Here is a 23,701-nt window from a genome sequence, read left to right on the forward strand (position 1 = left end):
CTCAATTTATTTAATGAGGCAATGAACTACTGTTCCCATGATGCATTGTGAAACATGTGTAACATGTGACCCTGGAGCATGAAACCAGTCATGAGGGTCAATTTCTCAAAGCTGAATAAATCATATTTTTATTGATGTATGTATGGTTTGTTTGGAGGACAATATTTGGCTGAGATGCAACTATTTTATACAACTATAAAAATCTGGAATCTGAGGGAGCAAAACAATAAAAAAATCAAATAAACATATATTGAGAAAATCATCTTTTAAGTTGTCTAAATTAAGTTTTTAGTAATGCATATTACTTTCAAAGATTAAGTTTTTATATATTTACAGTATGCCATTTACTAAATATCTTCATGGAACATGATCTTTACTTAATATCCTAATGATTCTTGACATAAAAGAAAAGTCTATAATTTTGCTTCATACAATGTATTGTTGGCTATTGCTACAAATATACCCCAGAGACTCACGACTGCTTTTGTGCTCCAGGGTCATATATAAAACAACTGACCTATCTAATAGTTTAATAAATGCAAATATTTAAATCTATAAGTGTTACTATGTGGAATTCAAGGCAAACTCGATTAATTAATTTGCGATGAATCATGGGATTTCCATTGTAACAGTGATTTCTATGATGGATCTCTTGGAAGTGAATTTGAAATCACATTTACTTCTATGGAAGCGAATCTTTCACACATTATTGGTACAAATCTATTTCTTGTTGGAGAAAATGATTGGTGGTGTTGCTTCCAGAGCCATACTGTCGTATTATATTGAAATACCGTAATAAATAGCGGTAAAGACATCTGTGGTATATTATATTTCCCATCAATGATGGAGAATGTGCAAAATGATACCACTCCTCATTGGGAATGTTCTAGTAGGGATTCAGCTCCTCTGGCACCAAATGAGACTCTTCACCTTCGACGTATGCGTGAAAACCCCAATCATAACTCTCCGACGTAAGACTGTGAACCAAAGCATCAGCAATTACTCAAACAGTTCTGGTCAGATTTACATTCAGGTCTAACATCAGTCTGATTTAGAGCAATGCAGCTTTCCACTGAAATACTGAAAGCTGAAGTATGTATTTTTCATGTGTATTTCATGTATATATGTGACCTTGGAGCACAAAAGCAGTTTTAAGTCTGTGGGGTATATTTGTAGCTATTGTAAATTGTATGGGTCAAAATGATAGATTTTTCTTTTATGCCCAAAATCATTAGGATATTAATTAAAGATCATGTTCCATGAAGATATTTTGTAAATTTCCTACCGTAAATATATAAAAACTTAATTTTTAATTAGTAATATGCATTGCTATTAATTGATTTGATGATTTTCTAGTATTTAGATTTGTTTTTGTTTTTTTTGCACCCTCAGATTCCAGATTTTCAAATAGTTGTATCTTAGACAAATATTGTCCGAACCTAATAAACCATACATCAATGGAAAGCTTATTTATTCAGCTTTCAGATGAAAAACATTGACACTTAAGACTGTTTTTGTGGTCCAGGGTCACACACACACATACACACACACGTATATATATACATCATTCTGCTGTACCTGGCTTGAATGTTTTGTGGGATGATACTCCACGCGAGATCATCATCGCTGTCGTAACGCCGCGGGTTGTCAAAGAAATAAGCTCTAGATGAGAACATGTGGCCGGGGATCACTGACACGCTCTACAAGACAAAGAGATGGTCTTCAGCATTATATTCTTGATATTATGTATAATATACCATTCAAAACTTCGGGGTCGGTATGATTTTTTTAATCCTTTGTGTTTTTTTGTTTTTGTAAATTTGCACATTTAAGTCTGCATTTATTTGATGGAAAATACTATCAAAATTCTGACATTTTTACAATTTAAAATCGCTGTTTTAATGGTGAATCTCTGTTAAACTGTAATTTATTCCTGTGATGTGCAGCTGTATTTTCAGCATCATTACTTTTCAGTGGCACATGATCTCTAGAAATTGTTCTTTTGTAAGATTATCTTTACTTGTCATCCTCAATGAATCAAAGTATTACATTTTTACTGACCCCTAACTTTTGAATGGTAATTTGAATATTGTATGTGAACAGGGGCGGACTGGGAATACAATTTAGGAGTTCGGAGCAGGTTAGCGAATCATTTGAGTCAGTTCGGGGATCACGAATCATTTGAATCTGTTCGGGAGTTCATAGGGGGTTCGCGAATCATTTGAGTCAGTTTGGGGATCACGAATCATTTGAATCTGTTCGGGAGTTCATAGGGGGTTCGCGAATCATTTGAGTCAGTACGGAGATCGCAAATCATTTGAATTAGTTCGGGAGTTCGGAGCGGGTTCGCGAATCATTTGTTCGTGGATGTTTCGACGTGGAAAGAAGTTCGGAATGGAAATATTAATATTTTATTTGTTAACAACATACATTTTGTACCTTAAACTCAGTAAATGTTATGAAATTAGAGAACTAAGCCAATAGAGTTCAGAGCGTGATTCATTTGAGTCAGTTTGGGAGTCGGAGCGGCTTCGCGGATCATTTGAATCAGTTCAGGAGTTCGTAGTGGGATCGCGAATCATTTGAGTCAGTTTGGGGATCGCAAATCATTTGAGTCAGTTCGGGAGTTCAAAGCGGGTTCGCGAATCATTTTAATCAGTTTTGGGATCGCGAATCATTTGAGTCAGTTTGGGGATTGCAAATCATTTGAGTCAGTTCGGGAGTTCGTAGCAGGTTCGTGATTCATTTGAGTCAGTTCGGGAGTTCAAAGCGGGTTCACGAATCATTTGAGTCAATTTGGGGTTCGCGAATCATATCTGTATATGGATAGGCATTTTTAACTAATTTAGTAGGTAGTTCTAATTACGTTTTCCAAGCGTGTTTAGGTGTGATATGTGAACTCGTGTTTTTTGTTTTAATGATGTGCCTTTTAACAGTATCAAGTATATTCAAAAACGAAACAAATCGTGCCTACAAAAATTTTTTACATTTTGCAAAAGAAAATTAAAGTATTGAGGAAAATAAATTTGCTTTTTGCAAACAAAAATTAAGAATTGCAAAACATAAATGAAACAGCGCGAAAGCAATGATATCGCAATACATATTTTCCATGGTCATATCTATTAATTTACTTGCAACAATGCTTTTATTTTGTGTGTCAGTCTAGTTGTGTGTCAGTCTAGTAGTCTTGTTAACATGTATAATTCTCTCGATGTGCACACTTTTATAGCATTAAAATGTTTATTGTTTCATTTGGTTAACAGCAAATTATTGTTTAAAATCTCGTAACTTGTGGGAGGACGCCAGCGCACAGAAGCGTTCTTTGCTCACATTAGTTCAGACTTCAGAGTTACTGCTAGTTTTAATGTAAAATAATGCAATTCACTTCACAAACTATAACTTCATCATTATCACATTATCACACATCATTAAAGATGTCTACGACTCAAGTTTCATATCGATCGCAAATTCGTTTTTCATTTACATGACTACTGGCATAAATTAATAAATGATATTCATTGTCAGATCTTTTTTTTTTTAACTCGAGTCTTTTTGGTTTAGTTTTGCCATGAGGTATTAATTCTTGGTAACGTGATAATGTCGTGGCCACGGGTTCAATGATTCAGGGTGACCAGAGCAACCTGAGATTATCAGAGATTGATGAAATATTTTTTATCCATCCCACAGTCCGTTGATCGTGTCTTTTTATGTAATATACAGTATGTTCATATAAGGCTATTATTATTTTTATCATTACTGTATTTTTCGGACTATAAGTCGCACCTTAGTATAAGTCGCATCAGTCCAAAAATACGTCATGACGAGGAAAAAAACATAAGTCGCACTGGACTATAAGTCACATTTATTTAGAACCAAGAACCAAGAGAACCCTCTCGCGGCTGTAGACGGTAATGTTTTCTCTTGGTTCATGTCAAATTAATTTGGATAAATAAGTTGCACCTGACTATAAGTCGCAGGACCAGCCAAACTATGAAAAAAAGTGTGACTTATTGTCTGGAAAATACAGTATATATAATATATCCAAGTGGATGCTGCAAACTGCTGGTGGTTGAGGAGAGACCCTTCACATGATTGTACAGCGCTTTGGGTGGACAGCAATACACAATAAATCACTATATAAATGCATCATTCATTTATTCATTCATTCATTCATAAATGCTAACCGTACATAATTGCTAATAATATTATATTAATTAGGGCTATATTTTTTTATTTATTGTTATGCTTATTTTCCCCTTTCAATTTGTGTATTGCTTACCTAATTAACGTTCTGTGATAAATGAGGGTTTTCAATTACAAATGAAACTAGCGAATTATTAATTTATAATTCTACTATTAATTATTATGGGGTTAGGATATTTATATAGTTATTGTTAAATTCATCCTCTAAAGTGCACTTCCAGTAAAAATTCCTGTCACATAGCATAATCAAAGCTTTGTTGGCATGTCAGGCTTTTAAAGGCTTTTATTTACAAAACTCTTCAGGGCTGTGTTTTCCTCTGAACTAATGTAAACAAAGAAGGCTTCTGTGTGCTAGCGTCCTCCCACAAGTTAAGAGATTTTAAACAAACACTTGCAGTTAACCAAATGAAACAATACACATTTTAGTGCTATAAAAGTGTGCACACTGAGAGAAATAAACAGCAGATGTTCATGTTAACAACCTCTTTTAACTTGAGCAAACGCTGCTAATACACATACATTTGTTAATAAAGTAAATAAAACGAAAACATGAATATTTTAATGCTACTGAATAAAAAGAAACTATCCACTCGAAAGTCTCTGCTCATCATGACAGGACCTGGATCAGTGAGCTGCATCTCGGGCCGATGACATCACTTCCAGGGAGGCATGTTGTACACGCCCCCGTCCCTTGACTCCACCCCTACGTCAAAACAGTGCCACAAAGAGAGACGTGCAAAAAAGTAGAGCGCAAAGGGAACATGGTATCGCAAGCTCAAACTAGACTGACACGCAAAATAAAAGCAGCATTGCAAATAAATTAATAAATATGACCATGGAAAATATGTATTGCGATATCATTGCTTTCGCGCTGTTTCATTTATGTTTTGCAATTCTTCGCGAATCATTTCGCGGGTTCGTGAATCATTTGAGTCAGTTTGGGGATCGCGAATCATTTGAATCAGTTCGTAGCGGGATCGCGAATCATTATGACCATGAAAATATGTATTGCGATATCATTGCTTTCGCGCTGTTTCATTTATGTTTTGCAATTCTTCGCGAATCATTTGAGTCAGTTTGGGGATCGCGAATCATTTGAATCAGTTCGTAGCGGGATCGCGAATCATTTGAGTCAGTTTGGGGGTTAGCTAATCATTTGAGTCTGTTATGGAGTTCATAGCGGATTCGCGAATCATTTGAAATATGTATTGCAATATCATTGCTTTCGCGCCGTTTCATATATGTTTTGCAATTCTTAATTTTTGTTTGCAAAAAGCACATTTATTTTCGTCAATACTTTAATTTTCGTTTGCAAAACTTTCTTTTCTTATGCAAAACGTTTTTTTTTTGTATATATACATCGTTTGATTGACTCCATAGAATGATCACAAATCAAGATATGAATGAATGAATGAATAATAGCCTAAAGCCTAATAGCCTAATAGCCTTTGTGCCCAAAGTGTTCTTTCTTTTCATTATATAACCTTTTTGGCATAAAAGGTTCTTTGGAGTTGAGTAAAGATGTCACGATTGGTATTGGGAAAACACAAAGAGAGGGTAGATCCAAATGCAGGTAAGGGTTTTATTTAAACAGAGGGGTAAATACAAAATAAACAGTCATGAGAGACAAATCAAACAACAAGGGAACCGGATGAAACGGGGAACTCGGAAGAACGGGAAGGTAGAGGAAGTCTGGTGGAACGAGAGAATGAGACACATAGGGTAAGGCAAAGCAAGACTGATGGACCTGAAACGCAATGACATCAAACAAGGACTCCGTAACATAGACTAAGACAGACTGGGTATTTATACACAGAAGGATAATTGGGAAACAGGAGACAGGTGGGGTGAACAATCAATCACGTAACAAGGAGGAAGGTGACCATATAAGGGAACAGGAAGTGATCTGGGACAGACACCGTGAGAAGGAGGACATCTAGTGGAACCCCGGGGAACAACAACCCAGACACTGTGACAGTACCCCCCCTCTACGGAGCGGCTACCAGACGCTTAAAGACAAAACATGACACAGAGACCAGGAGGGAGGCGGACAGGTGGAGGCTCAGGGGGAGGGACGGAGGGCCAGAAAAGGAACACAAGGGGAACAAACACCAGAAATGATACATAAAACCGGGAGACCAGGAGGGAGGAGGACCGGAGGAGGTACAGGGGGAGGGACGGAGGGCCAGACTAAACTAAAAGGAACAGACAGAAACAGAACTCAAAAAAAACACAAAACATAAGTCCATGAAGGACATGTTGAGGCGTCCACTAGGACGGAGCAGATGACCACCACAGCCGTGTGGTCAAGGCCAGAGCCCTCCAGGGCGGAGCGGAAGACCACCATGGCCTTGTGGTCAGAGTCAAAGCCCTCCAGGGCGGAGCGGAAGACCACCACGTCTCTGTGGTCGAGGCCGGAGTCCACCAGGGCGGAGCAGAAGACCACCACGTCCTCATGGTCATCACCAGAGTCCCCCAGGGTGGAGCGGACGACCACCACGTCCTCGTGGTCACCACCAGAGTCCCCCAGGGCGGAGCGGAAGACCACCACGGCCTTGTGGTCACCGCCTCGGGAACTGTAACGGACACCGCCTCGGGAACCGCCTCGGGCACCGCCTCGGGAACAACATCGGGCACCGCCTCGGGAACAACCTCGGGCACCGCCTCGGGAACCGCCTCGGGAACCGCATCGGGCACCGCCTCGGGAACTGCATCGGGCCCCGCCTCGGGAACTGCCTCGGGAGCCGCCTCGGGAACAGCATCGGGCACCGCCTCGGGAACAGCATCGGGCTCCGCCTCGGGAACAGCATCGGGCTCCGCCTCGGGAACAGCATCGGGCTCCGCCTCGGGAACTGCATCGGGCTCCGCCTCGGGAACGACCTCGGCCTCGGGAACCGCATCGGGCACCGCCTCGGGAACTGCATCGGGCACCGCCTCGGGAACTGCATCGGGCACCGCCTCGGAGACAGCATCGGGCACCGCCTCGGGCTCCGCCTCGGAAACTGCATCGGGCACCGCCTCGGGAACTGCATCGGGCACCGCCTCGGGAACTGCATCGGGCACCGCCTCGGGAACTGCATCGGGCACCGCCTCGGGAACTGCATCGGGCACCGCCTCGGGAACCGCCTCGGCCTCGGGAACAGCATCGGGCACCGCCTCGGCCTCGGAGACAGCATCGGGCACCGCCTCGGGAACTGCATCGGGCTTCGCCTCGGGAACTGCATCGGGCACCGCCTCGGCCTCGGGAACTGCATCGGGCACCGCCTCGGCCTCGGGAACTGCATCGGGCACCGCCTCGGAGACAGCATCGGGCACCGCCTCGGGAACTGCATCGGGCACCGCCTCGGGAACTGCCTCGGCCTCGGGAACAGCATCGGGCACCGCCTCGGCCTCGGAGACAGCATCGGGCACCGCCTCGGGAACTGCATCGGGCTTCGCCTCGGGAACTGCATCGGGCACCGCCTCGGCCTCGGGAACTGCATCGGGCACCGCCTCGGAGACAGCATCGGGCACCGCCTCGGGAACTGCATCGGGCACCGCCTCGGGAACTGCCTCGGCCTCGGGAACAGCATCGGGCACCGCCTCGGCCTCGGAGACAGCATCGGGCACCGCCTCGGGAACTGCATCGGGCTTCGCCTCGGGAACTGCATCGGGCACCGCCTCGGCCTCGGGAACTGCATCGGGCACCGCCTCGGCCTCGGGAACTGCATCGGGCACCGCCTCGGCCTCGGGAACTGCATCGGGCACCGCCTCGGGAACTGCATCGGGCACCGCCTCGGGAACTGCCTCGGCCTCGGGAACTGCCTCGAGCACCGCCTCGGGAACTGCATCGGGCACCGCCTCGGGCTCCGCCTCGGGAACCGCATCGGGCACCGCCTCGGGAACTGCATCGGGCACCGCCTCGGGAACTGCATCGGGCACCGCCTCGGAGACAGCATCGGGCACCGCCTCGGGCTCCGCCTCGGAAACTGCATCGGGCACCGCCTCGGGAACTGCATCGGGCACCGCCTCGGGAACTGCATCGGACACCGCCTCGGGAACTGCATCGGGCACCGCCTCGGGAACCGCCTCGGCCTCGGGAACAGCATCGGGCACCGCCTCGGCCTCGGAGACAGCATCGGGCACCGCCTCGGGAACTGCATCGGGCTTCGCCTCGGGAACTGCATCGGGCACCGCCTCGGCCTCGGGAACTGCATCGGGCACCGCCTCGGCCTCGGGAACTGCATCGGGCACCGCCTCGGAGACAGCATCGGGCACCGCCTCGGGAACTGCATCGGGCACCGCCTCGGGAACTGCCTCGGCCTCGGGAACAGCATCGGGCACCGCCTCGGCCTCGGAGACAGCATCGGGCACCGCCTCGGGAACTGCATCGGGCTTCGCCTCGGGAACTGCATCGGGCACCGCCTCGGCCTCGGGAACTGCATCGGGCACCGCCTCGGAGACAGCATCGGGCACCGCCTCGGGAACTGCATCGGGCACCGCCTCGGGAACTGCCTCGGCCTCGGGAACAGCATCGGGCACCGCCTCGGCCTCGGAGACAGCATCGGGCACCGCCTCGGGAACTGCATCGGGCTTCGCCTCGGGAACTGCATCGGGCACCGCCTCGGCCTCGGGAACTGCATCGGGCACCGCCTCGGCCTCGGGAACTGCATCGGGCACCGCCTCGGAGACAGCATCGGGCACCGCCTCGGGAACTGCATCGGGCACCGCCTCGGGAACTGCCTCGGCCTCGGGAACTGCCTCGAGCACCGCCTCGGGAACTGCATCGGGCACCGCCTCGGAGACAGCATCGGGCACCGCCTCGGGCTCCGCCTCGGGAACCGCATCGGGCACCGCCTCGGGAACTGCATCGGGCACCGCCTCGGGAACTGCATCGGGCACCGCCTCGGGAACTGCATCGGGCACCGCCTCGGGAACTGCATCGGGCACCGCCTCGGGAACTGCATCGGGCACCGCCTCGGGAACTGCATCGGGCACCGCCTCGGGAACTGCATCGGGCACCGCCTCGGGAACTGCATCGGGCTCCGCCTCGGGAACTGCATCGGGCTCCGCCTCGGGAACTGCCTCGGCCTCGGGAACAGCATCGGGCACCGCCTCGGCCTCGGGAACAGCATCGGGCACCGCCTCGGGAACTGCATCGGGCACCGCCTCGGGAACTGCCTCGGGCTCCGCCTCGGGAACTGCCTCGGGCACCGCCTCGGGAACTGCCTCGGGCACCGCCTCGGAGACAGCATCGGGCACCGCCTCGGGAACTGCATCGGGCACCGCCTCGGGAACTGCCTCGGCCTCGGGAACTGCATCGGGCACCGCCTCGGGAACTGCATCGGGCACCGCCTCGGGAACTGCATCGGGCACCGCCTCGGGAACTGCATCGGGCACCGCCTCGGGAACTGCATCGGGCACCGCCTCGGGAACTGCATCGGGCACCGCCTCGGAGACTGCATCGGGCACCGCCTCGGGCTCCGCCTCGGGAACTGCATCGGGCACCGCCTCGGGAACTGCATCGGGCACCGCCTCGGGAACTGCATCGGGCACCGCCTCGGGAACTGCATCGGGCACCGCCTCGGGAACTGCATCGGGCACCGCCTCGGGAACTGCATCGGGCTCCGCCTCGGGAACTGCCTCGGCCTCGGCATCGGGCACCGCCTCGGCCTCGGGAACAGCATCGGGCACCGCCTCGGCCTCGGGAACAGCATCGGGCACCGCCTCGGGAACTGCCTCGGGCACCGCCTCGGGAACTGCCTCGGGCACCGCCTCGGGAACTGCATCGGGCATCGCCTCGGCCTCCGGAACATTAGCGGGCACCGCATCGGGAACGGCCTCGGCCATGGCCTCATGGACGGCAGCGGCCCGCTCGGGAACGTTCTCCGGGTCCTGAGGAACAGTAGCTGCCTGTCTCCTCCTCCGCCCTCTACGATGGGGAGTCGGTGGCGTTGAGTCGGCCATCTTGTGCTGTGGTGCTGGGCTGGCGGCCATCTTGGGCTGTGACGCTAGGTTGGCGGCCATCTTGGGCTGTGGGGCTGGGTTGGCGGCCATCCTGTGCTGTGGGGTTGGGGTTGCGGCCATCTTGTGCTGTGGGGCTGAGCTAGCAGCCTTGTCTGGACACTCTGGTGTGGTTGTTGCATCCCACTGGGCACGATGGTGCAGGTAATTGGTAAACCCCCAAAAGTCCAGTATCTCTAACCCCTTCATCTCCCATTGAGGTAAAGGATCATCCAGGCAATTATTAAATAAATCCTTTAGTGCTGCATCATTGTAACCTAGCCCGACTGCCATAGTCCAAAACAATTGCGCCAGGCCACCCACCTCACTTCCCTCTTGATGAAGGGTGATTAAGTTCCGGAATCTCCCCCTCCGTTCCTCCATGGTGGCTGGGGAACCGATTCGAAATCCCACACCGCTGGATCTAGGCATGACGGAGTCCTTCTGTCACGATTGGTATTGGGAAAACACAAAGAGAGGGTAGATCCAAATGCAGGTAAGGGTTTTATTTAAACAGAGGGGTAAATACAAAATAAACAGTCATGAGAGACAAATCAAACAACAAGGGAACCGGATGAAACGGGGAACTCGGAAGAACGGGAAGGTAGAGGAAGTCTGGTGGAACGAGAGAATGAGACACATAGGGTAAGGCAAAGCAAGACTGATGGACCTGAAACGCAATGACATCAAACAAGGACTCCGTAACATAGACTAAGACAGACTGGGTATTTATACACAGAAGGATAATTGGGAAACAGGAGACAGGTGGGGTGAACAATCAATCACGTAACAAGGAGGAAGGTGACCATATAAGGGAACAGGAAGTGATCTGGGACAGACACCGTGAGAAGGAGGACATCTAGTGGAACCCCGGGGAACAACAACCCAGACACTGTGACAAAAGAACCCTATGGTTCTAAATAGAATCCCAAATGAACCCTTGTTGTCATAACGTTCACCTTGGAGATTGAAAATGTTTCTTTTTTGAGATCCCTGAAGCCCAAATTCAGACCCAGAACAATAAAACCCACAGAAGAGGTGGGAGTTCAAAGGAGGAATTTTTATATTACCAAACTGCAGGGAGAGGAAGAGTAGATATAAGTCATGATCTGCAAGATTAACCACAATCTGATGTGATCCAACCACCTCAGAGAAAACCAGTGTTGAGCTGCTGCAAGAGCTTTTGAAGCACAGCAGCTGTGGTCAAAGAGTTCTTGTATTTTCTGATTGGTGGATGATGATGATGATGAGTGAATCAGTTCGGGAGTTCGTAGCGGGTTCGCGAATCATTTGAGTCAGTTCGGGAGTTCAAAGCGGGTTCGCGAATCATTGGATTCAGTTCGGGAGTTCAAAGCGGGTTCGCGAATCATTTGAGTCAATTTGGGGATCGCAAATCATTTGTGTCAGTTCGGGAGTTCGTAGCGGGATCGCGAATCATTTGAGTCAGTTTGGGGATCGCGAATCATTTGAGTCTGTTATGGAGTTCATAGCGGATTCGCGAATAATTTGAGTCAGTTCGGGAGTTCGGAGAGGGATCGCGAATCATTTGAGTCAGTTTGGGGATCGCGAATCATTTGAGTCTGTTATGGAGTTCATAGCGGATTCGCGAATAATTTGAGTCAGTTCGGGAGTTCGGAGCGGGTGCGCGAATCATTTGAGTCAGTTTGGGGATCGCGAATCATTTGAGTCTGTTATGGAGTTCACTTAAAGTCTGAATGAGGTGATAACTGCGTGCGTGGTGGGTGGTGGGCCGGCCCGCCGGCCGCCCTGGAGTGTTGTGCCCAATTTCGACACCCTGCCGAATTATTACCCCCCTACTATTGGTAGGTTTAGGAGTAGGTGTGGGGGAGGGGTTAGGATTAGGGGTGGGGTTAGGATTAGGCAATCAGGTAGCGATTTGACCAATGGTGGTAATAATTCGTCAGGGGGTCGAAATTGGGCACAACACCGGCAGTTCTGTGATACTCCAGATCACACAGATGGCCAGTCCGCCCCTGTATGTGAAGAACTGGGAAGTCCGTTAAAAGATGATAAATCTCGTACTCGGTCCTGAGCCGGCTTACGGACTCTGAAAATGAAGACCACCAGTGAAGTGGGCAGCAGCTCCCAAACAAACAGGATCACCCCAAAAACCACATATCCAGCATCGCCCAACGTCGACTTCAGATCTGCCTGGAGAAAAAAACAGAAATCAGCAAAATGACCAAATTCATCAAGACATATGAAAAATACTAAAAGGCTCTTTGTGTCAAATCAATTTCCCAAACTCAGATTTTTGCTATGGTTCATATCTTTCTAAAGAAAGAAAAATATAAATAGTAATTAAAGACTTAATAGTAAAAGCCATGGATGAATATTTACTGAATAATCCACTATTTTATAAAGGAAGGTGAGCAAAAAGTCACCAAATTTAGAGCCTAATCATCAGAGAGTAGAAATTACTTAAGAAATATGGCATTATTATTATTTTAACACACAAAATCTGTTGATTTCAGCAATCTTTGTTGAATTTCATGCCAATGAAGTAATCTTAATATCCTTTCAGGTTCTGGTTTTTCACAAATCTTTTCTCAGTGTGGCTCTTTTACGGGTCACTTTGAATGTACTAGATGATACCCTTTTTATTTTAAAGACAGACATCTGAAGAACAAATCATGCTGAAACTGAAAATGTGAATCAGAACAGTTGCACTGAACATACTTGGTCTGATACGTTGTACCAGTCGTAGTCGAATGAGTTGATGCTCTTGATTTTGGCCAGAGCCAGCACCACGAGGTTATAACACGCACGGGACGAGTACAGCAGGATCACCATCGCCCCGATCAGAGTCACCTGACACACAGATGTTCCCTGGACAGAAAAGACCAGAACGGATTCACTTCGGGTGTGAAACACCATCCGATTCATCTTACAGAGAAGAAAATATTATTTTTCTCACCCATGAGTTATTCCACTCCATGGGTGTTTTAAACTCTTAAACACTTTGAGACACTGCAGGCAAAAACACTGTTTCTTCAAGCACCGGTCAATTTTGAGATTTTGGGCTTTTTGGTTTTGCTTTTTTAAACTAGTGAAAGGAGAATATCCAAAAGACAGTGTTAAGTGTTTCTTTTATAGCACTTTATCTGTTTGTGTCAATAGATTTCAATTACAATACATATTATTAAAGGCCGTTTTCTCAAATTTCGTTTTTTCTTTCTCCAACACGGAGCCATAAATCTCCACTTCAGAAGCACTTACACACACCAGACTTTACATTTTTATTCCTGTCTATATTCTGAAGGTTTTTACAGAGGGATGTGTTCATATATATCTTCCTTGATTATATACAACATACTGTTCCCCCAGAAATAGTGAAAAATATATTGTTTTCTGGCTGTTCAAAGTATTTTCTGAATTATGGAGTTCGTAGCGGGATCGCGAATCATTTGAGTCAGTTTGGGGGTTAGTGAATCATTTGAGTCTGTTATGGAGTTCATAGCGGATTCGCGAGTCATTTGAGTCTGTTCGGGAGTTCGTAGCGGGATCGCGAATCATTTGAGTCAATTTGGGGATCGCGAATCATTTGTGTCAGTTCGGGAGTTCGTAGCGGGATCGCGAATCATTTGAGTCAGTTTGGGGATCGCGAATCATTTGAGTCTGTTATGGAGTTCATAGCGGATTCGCGAATCATTTGAGTCAGTTCGGGAGTTCGGAGCGGGTGCGCGAATCATTTGAGTCAGTTTGGGGATCGCGAATAATTTGAATCAGTTCGTAGCGGGATCGCGAATCATTTGAGTCAGTTTGGGGATCATGAATCATTTGAGTCTATTATGGAGTTCATAGCGGATTCGCGAATCATTTGAGTCAGTTTATTAAAATATTATTCTTCTCACCCATGAGTTATTCCACTCCATGGGTGTTTCAAACTCTTAAACACTTTGAGACACTGCAGGCAAAAACACTGTTTCTTCAAGCACCGGTCAATTTTGAGATTTTGGGCTTTTTGGTTTTGCTTTTTTAAACTAGTGAAAGGAGAATATCCAAAAGACAGTGTTAAGTGTTTCTTTTATAGCACTTTATCTGTTTGTGTCAATAGATTTCAATTACAATACATATTATTAAAGGCCGTTTTCTCAAATTTCGTTTTTTCTTTCTCCAACACGGAGCCATAAATCTCCACTTCAGAAGCACTTACACACACCAGACTTTACATTTTTATTCCTGTCTATATTCTGAAGGTTTTTACAGAGGGATGTGTTCATATATATCTTCCTTGATTATATACAACATACTGTTCCCCCAGAAATAGTGAAAAATATATTGTTTTCTGGCTGTTCAAAGTATTTTCTGAATTATGGAGTGACAAAAAAAAATTCACAGTAAAAACATTTGACTCTAATATGTCAAAAAAATGTAACGAAACTTTTGAAACTGACTTCATCTAGTGTTCAGATTTTTGTACTAGACATTTATGCAAATTAGCGCATATTTCATTAAATACTGCCTCATTTGCATATTTAAACATAGCATTTTTGAAAACTTGTTAAACAAAAAATGTTTCAGTAATCAATGTAATCAAGTAAGGTGACTTAGTTATTTTTTTTTTACCCTATTCACCTGCAGTGTCTCGCCTTAATAAAACTCAGTTTAACATGAACTGATCCCGTTTTGCGTTTACAGTCATGAGAGTGAAAGAATAAACTGAATATAATTTAAAACCGGTGTGATGTTTGAAAATGTGCCTTCCAACCCTGTATGTAATATATATATAAATCTGTTTTAATTCATTATAAAAAAAAAATATGCATCAGTGATATTTTAGTATCACATACACTTTTTGTTTATGTTTTGAATTGGGTTTAATTTTTATATTTTGCGTTTTCACTTTAATTTTAGTTACCTTTTGGTAATTTCATGTTTTTGTAATTTTTTGTAGTTTTTTAATTAATTTTAGATTTTTTTTTATTTAGTTAGTTTTAGTGTTTCATCTGAAACTAAATGAAAATCAATGGATACTTGCCAACAGCATTATATTTTAGTATCTTTGAGATGCTGTTATTTTTTACAATCTATATTAAATCATAAAAAGCGAAATGAAGATGCCACAAAAACCTTATGGATGTAATTATAATATAAATAAGATACTGAAGTGAGCTGAAGAAGATTAATTTACTTGTTTACCAGTGACTTTCCTTTCTATTTTAAAGATGTTTTCCTTTTATTGTTTGACCAATCAAAAGAGAATATAGTTAATAGTATTATTAAAGTATTAACTGTGTTATATTTCACATATATAAACAAAAATATGGCTCTAAACCCCTTTTTTCATTACTCAAAGTTGAAGTATCCTACCTCATGAGTCCTCTTAAGCTGTAAATGTATATATATTTTTTAAACCTGGCAACACATCTTTTGCAAAAATGCACCACATAAAAAACATGGTTATTACACTTATGCTATAAAAAAAATCCTTGAATATTTTTTTCTGATTCATAAATGATTTGAGATGCACACTCAGAAGTTATGATTTAATCTGAATGAATGTATATATTGTAGTATGTTTCCATCTTGCTGTACAGTGTTTCATCTGCTTGTATTTGTGTATTCGTTACCTTGGACTCCAGGTAGATGTTGGCCAGAGACATCTTGGCGATCTTATAGAGACACAGTGCGAGTGAGACGGCGCAGAGGACGAACAGCGTGTCGTTGATGGCCACACGCACCAGGACTACAGTCTCTGTGTCGGCCTTGGTCTGCATCTTCACCAGCAGAGCACAGGTCAGGTTCACCAGCAGGAAGAGGAAGCTGACGCACAGGAAGAGCAGGTACAGCGGCAGCCTGACAGAAGCAAAACCAGTAACATCACCATGGCTTGAGATAAAATAAACTTTAACTGAAATAGAGTCAAATCATTTCTTGTTTTAATTTGGTTCAACATGACATACTAAAAAAAAAAAAAAAAAATATATATATATATATATATATATATATATATATATATATATATATATATAGTAAGGTGTGTGTGTACTATCATAAATAATATTTAATATTGAAAAAAAAATACTTTTCTTCTTTGACCTACATTCAAAGTTTTCAAGCGTCACATACACAATTATATAGAGCATATATAACCAGCAGTGAAATGTGTGTATTTTTTTTGTTTTGTTTTTTATTCATGCATATATATATATATATATATATATATATATATATATATATATATATATATATATATATATATATATATAGATACACACACACACACACACACACACACACACACACACACACACACACATACATACATATATATTTAAGCATATAAAACAATATATAATACTGCATTGAATTGCTGATGCATAATTTTTTTTAAGTTATCCGTTTAATTTAATTGTTTTGGTTTTTCTAATCAAATAATTAATTTCATATATTTTCCCCCGATTTACAGAAGAGAGCCACTAAAATCTCATTAAGTGTAACAGTCTTGTCACGCATATTAACAATAAAAAGCTATTTGTGACATATTAAAAGACTAATTAGTTTCACCCCAAATACTAGTTAGCTGTAATTAACTATCCAAGGTTTTGCCCATTTGTCAGTAAGAATTTTTTAATAATTTAAAACACTATAAAATGTAATATGCTCCCTTATACTAATATGTACACATCAGAATAAGCATGTTTTCATTTTTAAATAAGGATTGTGTTACTCTGAATGACAATATATCATTATTTAAACCAGATTGTGACATTTTATTCTCCAAAAACTAATTGCAGAAACAAAGAACACAGAAGTAAAAGCAAAACATTTGTTAAATAAGTGGCATTTAAAAATCTAGATAGATTTTGAGGTGCATTATTCCAAAGTTTAGGAAAAAATATAAAAAATGATAAACAAGATGTATTGTTAAATGTACAAATAAATAAGTTTCAGATTTCTGGATCCGTATTCACCTGTACTTCTGAAGTTCTGGTGAATGTTTAGACTTCGCCTTGAATATGACCTGTAGCAGAAAACAAGCGTAAGTTACTGTAAATATTACATGCATAAACCATTTCAGCTCATGATTTATTAAACAGAGAAAGACACATTCAGGATCATAACAGTTCCTCTCTCAAAGCACGATGGTCATAACAGAAACAGCGAGTGCTTTACTGCTCATCTCCATCTGAAACATTATCAGCATATTCAGAAATATCACATAAGATTTGATTTAGGCACATTTAGGGGACTAAAGAGTGTCTTACACTGTTAAAAGTTATCTTACTGAGCTATTTCAAGCTGATCTGGCCTTTACAAATGACATTAGTGTGAGAGAAAGCTTGAATAAAACTAAATTAGAAACTAGTTTCATCTGCAATAAAAAAAAACTTTCACTAGTTTATTCCAAAAATACAAAATGTACAGCTCTTAAGCAAATATACAGTAATGACACTAAATGACTAAAGTATGTGGACACCCTCTTGTGCTTGTTGTGCGTTTAAAATAACATGCATTATTTGATTATTGTATGTCTATGGTAGATAAGGTGATTTACAGTAAATAATTCACAGCTTTTTCCTGTAGTGTAGTGTCGACGCTTCAGACCGCAGTGAATGATTTCAGTTCTCAGTTTTTGCTCACACTGTACTCCCACACATATGATTCATTTACATATACAGCTCTGATCATAATAAAACAGGAAGAATAGATCTGTACTGCAATAGCTCTGCTTTGAAACAATATGCATTGTGAGGATATACTGTACAATACACACTCGGAGAGATCTAGACGCTTTTTGCTGTTGATGCTTTTTGCATTAAAATCTATGGTTTGACTAAAACTTAAAAAAAAATTAAATTATACAGGAAATATAAAAACAAAATCTAGTTTAAAATATTAATAAATGCTACAATGCTAAACCAATATAAATTAAACAAAAAGAACTTAAATTATAATAAAAAACACATATAATTTAAAATATTAAGAACCATTATAAATGTATATCAATAATTAAAAAAAATACTAAATCTGGTTTATTTTCTTATTTTAGTAATTATAGTTTAATAATTAACTTTTAAAATTAAATAAGTAAAATTTAAATAAAAAAACAAAGTTTTGTATAGCCTATAGTATATTTAGTTCATTTTAAATATTGACAAATCTATAATAGTAAAACTATGTTATACTAAAATAACAGAATTACTCAAAAATATAAATATAAAAATAAAATCTATTGCAAAATATTAGAAAAAGCCATAATGGCATAACAGTAATACTTAACATAATTGCTGAAACATTAATTAAAATTAAAAGAAAATAAAAATGTAAAAATAAAAACAAAATCTAATTTATAATATTGATAAATATATTTATGGTATGTGATATTAAAGTAACACTGGAGGAAGCTGGATAAATCAAAGGGACTGACATCAGCCAAAAATGAAAGGTAAGTAAGTGGTTGCAAACTATTTATTTGAGCTACATTTAAATAAATAAAACAATTGAAAGTTTGAAGTATTTAAATGTAGTTAAAATAAATTGATTGCAAGCACTTACCTTAAAAAAAAAGTAAATTCAATGAAAAAAAAAACATTTCAGTAAAATTGGTGAAATTAAAAAAAGTCAGTTTCTTCCTGGAATTAACTATGCATTTATGCATAATGAAATATGCTTATTAAAACCAGGAAATCCTTGCTTATTATATTATACACTGTCTTTATTTAATGGAAATGTTATTGCTTCCATATATAAAGACAGAGGAGAATGGACAGAAAATCTCCTCCTGCTTACATTTTAATGTCCAAAATATTTTTTGTTTGCATTCTGCTCTCATAAATGTACATGTGACCTATAGTCTTTAAAAAACCCTGATTTTACTGTCTCTGCAAGGTGCAAAGGTGTGGAACTCACCTGTGCGAAGTACAGATTCATGAGGCTGAGGGTGAAGAACTGCAGGCAGACGGGGAAACAGTAGAGCAGCCAGAAAGACAAGGGTCCGAGTGTGTTTGCGGTCACACAGTTTCTGAAATAAAAGGAGAAGAGCAGCGCTCGCAGAGCCGCCCACAGCAGACACAAGAACAGAAACACCGTCTGGTAGCTGAAGCGCTTGTGTCTGTATCTCAGCACCAGCCAGAGCTGCACGTACACGAACACAAACAGCAGCGAGTAGAAGATGGTGTAGGCCACCGTCAGCCCCAGCTTGACGAAGGGAGGCACGGCCGGGCTGAGCGTCGGCGGAGGAGGGAGACGGTCGCTCTCCATGACTCGGTTTCCTCCTGCTGCCTGGAGAAGGAAGTCTAGAAAAGCCCTTTCCTCCTCCAGCGGCTTCTGTTGCTCCTCCCTCATGTGTTAAAATCACCACAGCCCTGATTCTGCAGAGCAGCCGAGGGCTTAGGGGAAGGAAACCAGGGAGAAAGAAGAAAAGAAAGAGCCGCTTTCAGCTGCAGGAAGAGCATTGTGCAGCAGACAGTGAAAGCAGAGGGAGGAGGAGGAGGAGGAGGAAGGACAGCCCCTCTGACGCTGTGATGACGTGTTTCACTGCACCTTTAACCCTGCGCTCAGCTTCCCATGCACTTCCCATGCCACGGGATGCTTCCTCTGATTCCTCCTTCTTCAGATGTTAGTTTAAGGTTCTTTATGGAACCATTTAGACACAAAAGGTTCTTCTATGGCAACTTTATTATTAAGAGTAGCTTGAAGATTCAGTAGAGCAGTTTATATGCTTTACTTGATGAAACACAGTTTTAATAAAATTTGATTCATATATTTTTTCACTAGTTTGATTGTATTTTCTTTCAGTTGGATTGAAGTCATTAAGAGTACTGTATAAGTTATTATATGAATATTGCATAAATCCTTTTGGTAAAATATATATATATATATATATATATATATATATATATATATATATATATATATATATATATATATATATATATATATATATATATATATTATTAAATGTTTAATTAATTAGTGTTTTTGTTTGTTTAGTTTGTTTTAAACTAAAAACTTTGTTTTTGTTTCCTTTAGTGGGATCCAAATCCCAATTAGGACATTATCCCAATTCCTGGATTTAATATATATATATATATGTGTGTGTGTGTGTGTGTGTGTGTGTGTGTGTGTGTGTGTGTTTCATTCATGCATTCATTTTTATTGATTTATTTGCATGTTTATTTGCATATAAGCAATTTTATACTGTGTAAACAAGGGACAATTTTTATGTAGGTATGTATTAATTAATACATTTTCATATAAACCAAGTGCACTTATTTTATTTTATTTTATTTTATTTTGTTCTGCATTTCCCTTTATTAGGACATTAATCTTCATGCTTTGAATCATCTTTTTATTTTCATTTTCATTAATTCATTCGTTCAATCCGTTTTTTATTTGCATTTTCCTTTAGTTTGCCATAAAACCTAATTATTTAATAGGTTATTGCATAAATATTGTATAAATCCTTTTAGTATAGAGCAATCTATAAACGTGAAGCTTCATCAAAGCCTTAAAGGTTTTTATGTTATTTGCTTTGCATAATCACACCCAGGTTTGAACTTTATATAAATAACTTTGCATTCTGTTTAGCTTTATTTCAGTCATTGTTTTAGTCATTTTAGTTCTTTAAACTTATTTTGTTTTCAATTACTTGCTATGGCAACATTTTTAATTTTCTACCACGCTCCTCTAGCCATGAGAACCTCTGGGACTGTGTTTGTGAATTATTGCTGACGAAGCCTATAGGTTCTCATTCACAGGTCAGAAATTCAGTGATGAATGCAGCTTGGTCTAGAGGTCAGAGGTCGAGCTGTCATCATACTCTGAGACAGGACAGCTGTGAGACAAATCAGTCAACAGTGCAATAATAATAGTGCAATAAGGCTCATTTGATCTGGTTATTAGGGAACTGAGTGTATCTTTTAAATAAAAACTGGCTCCGTTTTAATTCAGGACACAACACAGGAAGTGGAACGACAGGAAGAGGAATGAAAGATGTTCAGCAAAATCAGTCAGCTATGGGATTTCACTAGTTCAACATAACAACTAAAATGTTCCAGAGCAGATGATTTCTAATGTGTTTCGTTCAAGGTTTTCCATCTATGTTGTTTGACTCCCCTTATAGAAGATTAATAATAGACAATAGAGCATTCTGGGAAATAATGCATTCTTCCATCATGGTCTAACATGTCAGTATATAGTTAAATATGTTTAAAATAAATACAGATTTTATTAAAAACAAAGTGCCACTTCAGACACTGAACAAGATAATTTAATGTTTCTGCAAAAAACACAAATTATTGATAAATGCACTTTATAGAGAAAAAAAAATAAGTTACCGGTATATGAATTTCATTTTATATATATATATATTTTTATCTAACTTGAATTGCATTTCTGCATCATGTCTGCCACCTCAATTTAATCTGTTTAAATTAAATAATGTTAAATTAAATAATTCTTGCGTGAGCCTGGGTTTGTTGTAGAGATGTGCTTGAGCAGTAGATGGCGCTGTTATTCTATATTACAGCACTACTAGACTACTGAACTAACCTTTAACCCCTAATTAACTAAAGCAACCATCCAGTCCAATTAGTTTGCATTCATATGTAGCCTATCAACTGAAATCTCCCATTCTTCTCATGTCACTGTTCATTTGTACACAGTACAGTTAACTCAGGATATTACTGCCAGTTATTGTGCAGCTAGCTTCAAAGGGAAACATTGTCCAAAAGGTCATGCTCTGATGGTCTTTTGGATGGTGAAGAGTTGTTATACTATCAAAAGGACAAGCACTGATGATGTAGTGAACACTTCTGAGCATTAACTCTGCTGTCTGACCGGAAACTGCATGTAAACTATTACATAACATCAGCAGCCATTCTCAATCAGCTCTATATTTTTGGTGATGTAATGAAAGTACCAGTTTTCAGTATCCAGCAGCACAGTGAACTGTTTTGCACAGCTAAATGGAGATTGCTGACATTGCCTCACACACTCAAGTTCACTAAAATAAGTTAAAAATAAGATAAAAACTGAATAGCATGTATCTGTACACTGTGAAAAAATATTGTGTAAAAAACAGTGAAAATGCTACAATGAAAACCTGTTAGATGGTTAATAACAAGTTACAGAAATCTATTAACTTTAATAAGCTGGTCTCATTGGTTGCTTTTAAGAGGATGTTCACTGACTTGGAGGCAGACACATCTGGCTGTAGATGTTTTGCCTGATTGTGGTTGATTTTAAAGGATTTGTTAATTTCAGTTTTTCAGTTTTATGTTACTATAATTTTAGTGTATTTGTGTCTGTATGTATGGTTGTACTGCTGTCTATTTTGGCCAGGACACTCTTGAGAAAGAGATTTTTAATCTTAATGAGTCTCTTCCTGCTTAAATAAAAGTAATAAAAAATAAAAATAAAAGGTTGTTTTATTATTTATTTTCTTATTTTAATTGTAAATTAACCCTGTTATGTTGCTGAGTTAAGTTAACCCTGAAATGTTGCTACTATATTTTTTATGGTAAATTTCTGGCAAACACAGCTGCCAGGTTTTGTAATATTATTTATTTAAATATTACAATTTATTTATTTTTTACCCTGAAATACACACACACACACACACATATACACCTGTAGACAGTTCTATTCCTACAAAGAAGACCTGATTTAAACTAAATTAATATATCAAACAAACAGATGCAAAGGCTTCACTGTACAAAACAAATGTAAAAAAATGAAAACACACACACACACATATATATATATATATATATGTGTGTGTGTGTGTGTGTGTGTGTGTGTGTGTGTGTGTGTGTGTGTGTGTGTTAATTTAAAGAGTGTCTTGACACAAGGAATGTGAAGCTGAAACCCATGTCTTGCATACGTCTGTGTGTAGTGGTTCTTGAAGCACTGGCTCCAGCTGCAGTCCACTCTTTGTGAAGCTCCCCCACATTTATGTTTGACAATCCTCTCCAGGGTGCGGTTCTCCCTATTGCTTGAACACTTTTTTCTACCACATCTTTTCCTTCCCTTCTCCTCTCTATTAATGTACTTGGACACAGAGCTCTGTGAACAGCCAGCCTCTTTTGCAATGACCTTTTGTGTCTTGTTCTCCTTGTGCACGGTGTCAATGATCCTCTTTTGGACAACTGTCAAGTCAGCAGTCTTCTCCGTGATTGTGTGTCCTACAGAACTAGAATGAGAGACCATTTAAAGGCTTCGCAGGTGTTTTGAGTTCATTAGCTGATTAGAGTGTGGCACCAGGTGTCTTTCATATTGAACATTTTCACAATATTCTAATTTTCTGAGACACTGAATTTGGGATTTTCCTTAGTTGTCAGTTATAATCATCAAAATTAAAATAAATAAACATTTGAAATATATCAGTCTGTGTGTAATGAGTGAATATTATATACAAGTTTCACTTTTTGAATGGAATTAGAGAAATAAATCAACTTTTTGATGATATTCTAATTATATGACCAGCACCTGTAGATGGCGCTGTCACACACACACATAGGCTCCTCAGACTCGTTAAAACAGGGTT

At 41.2% G+C, this 23,701-nt stretch overlaps 1 protein-coding gene across 1 annotated transcript; it reads right to left on the bottom strand.

Moving 5' to 3' along the window:
• Positions 1-447: 447 nt before the first annotated feature.
• Positions 448-19,683, bottom strand: gpr137ba (G protein-coupled receptor 137Ba). Its single transcript, XM_026223405.1, has 7 exons — positions 19,063-19,683; positions 17,124-17,173; positions 15,780-16,005; positions 12,886-13,035; positions 12,229-12,357; positions 1,579-1,700; positions 448-977 (listed from the first exon to the last, which is right to left on the bottom strand). Exons 1-7 carry the CDS (start codon positions 19,495-19,497, stop codon positions 887-889), a joined length of 1,203 nt encoding a protein of 400 aa, XP_026079190.1. The 5' UTR covers positions 19,498-19,683; the 3' UTR covers positions 448-886.
• Positions 19,684-23,701: the final 4,018 nt, after the last annotated feature.

This window comes from Carassius auratus, chromosome 38 (assembly GCF_003368295.1).
Source record: "Carassius auratus strain Wakin chromosome 38, ASM336829v1, whole genome shotgun sequence".
In the NCBI taxonomy this organism is placed as follows: domain Eukaryota; kingdom Metazoa; phylum Chordata; class Actinopteri; order Cypriniformes; family Cyprinidae; genus Carassius; species Carassius auratus.

Coding starts and splice junctions, on each gene's coding strand:
- gpr137ba (XM_026223405.1), bottom strand. CDS start 19,497: ATGAGGGAGGAGCAACAGAAGCCGCTGGAGGAGGAAAGGGCTTTTCTA. Junction 16,006..17,123: donor CCAGAACTTCAGAAGTACAG/GTGAATACGGAT, acceptor TGCTTCTGTCAG/GCTGCCGCTGTACCTGCTCT. Junction 1,701..12,228: donor GTAAGCCGGCTCAGGACCGA/GTACGAGATTTA, acceptor TTTGTCTTGTAG/AGCGTGTCAGTGATCCCCGG.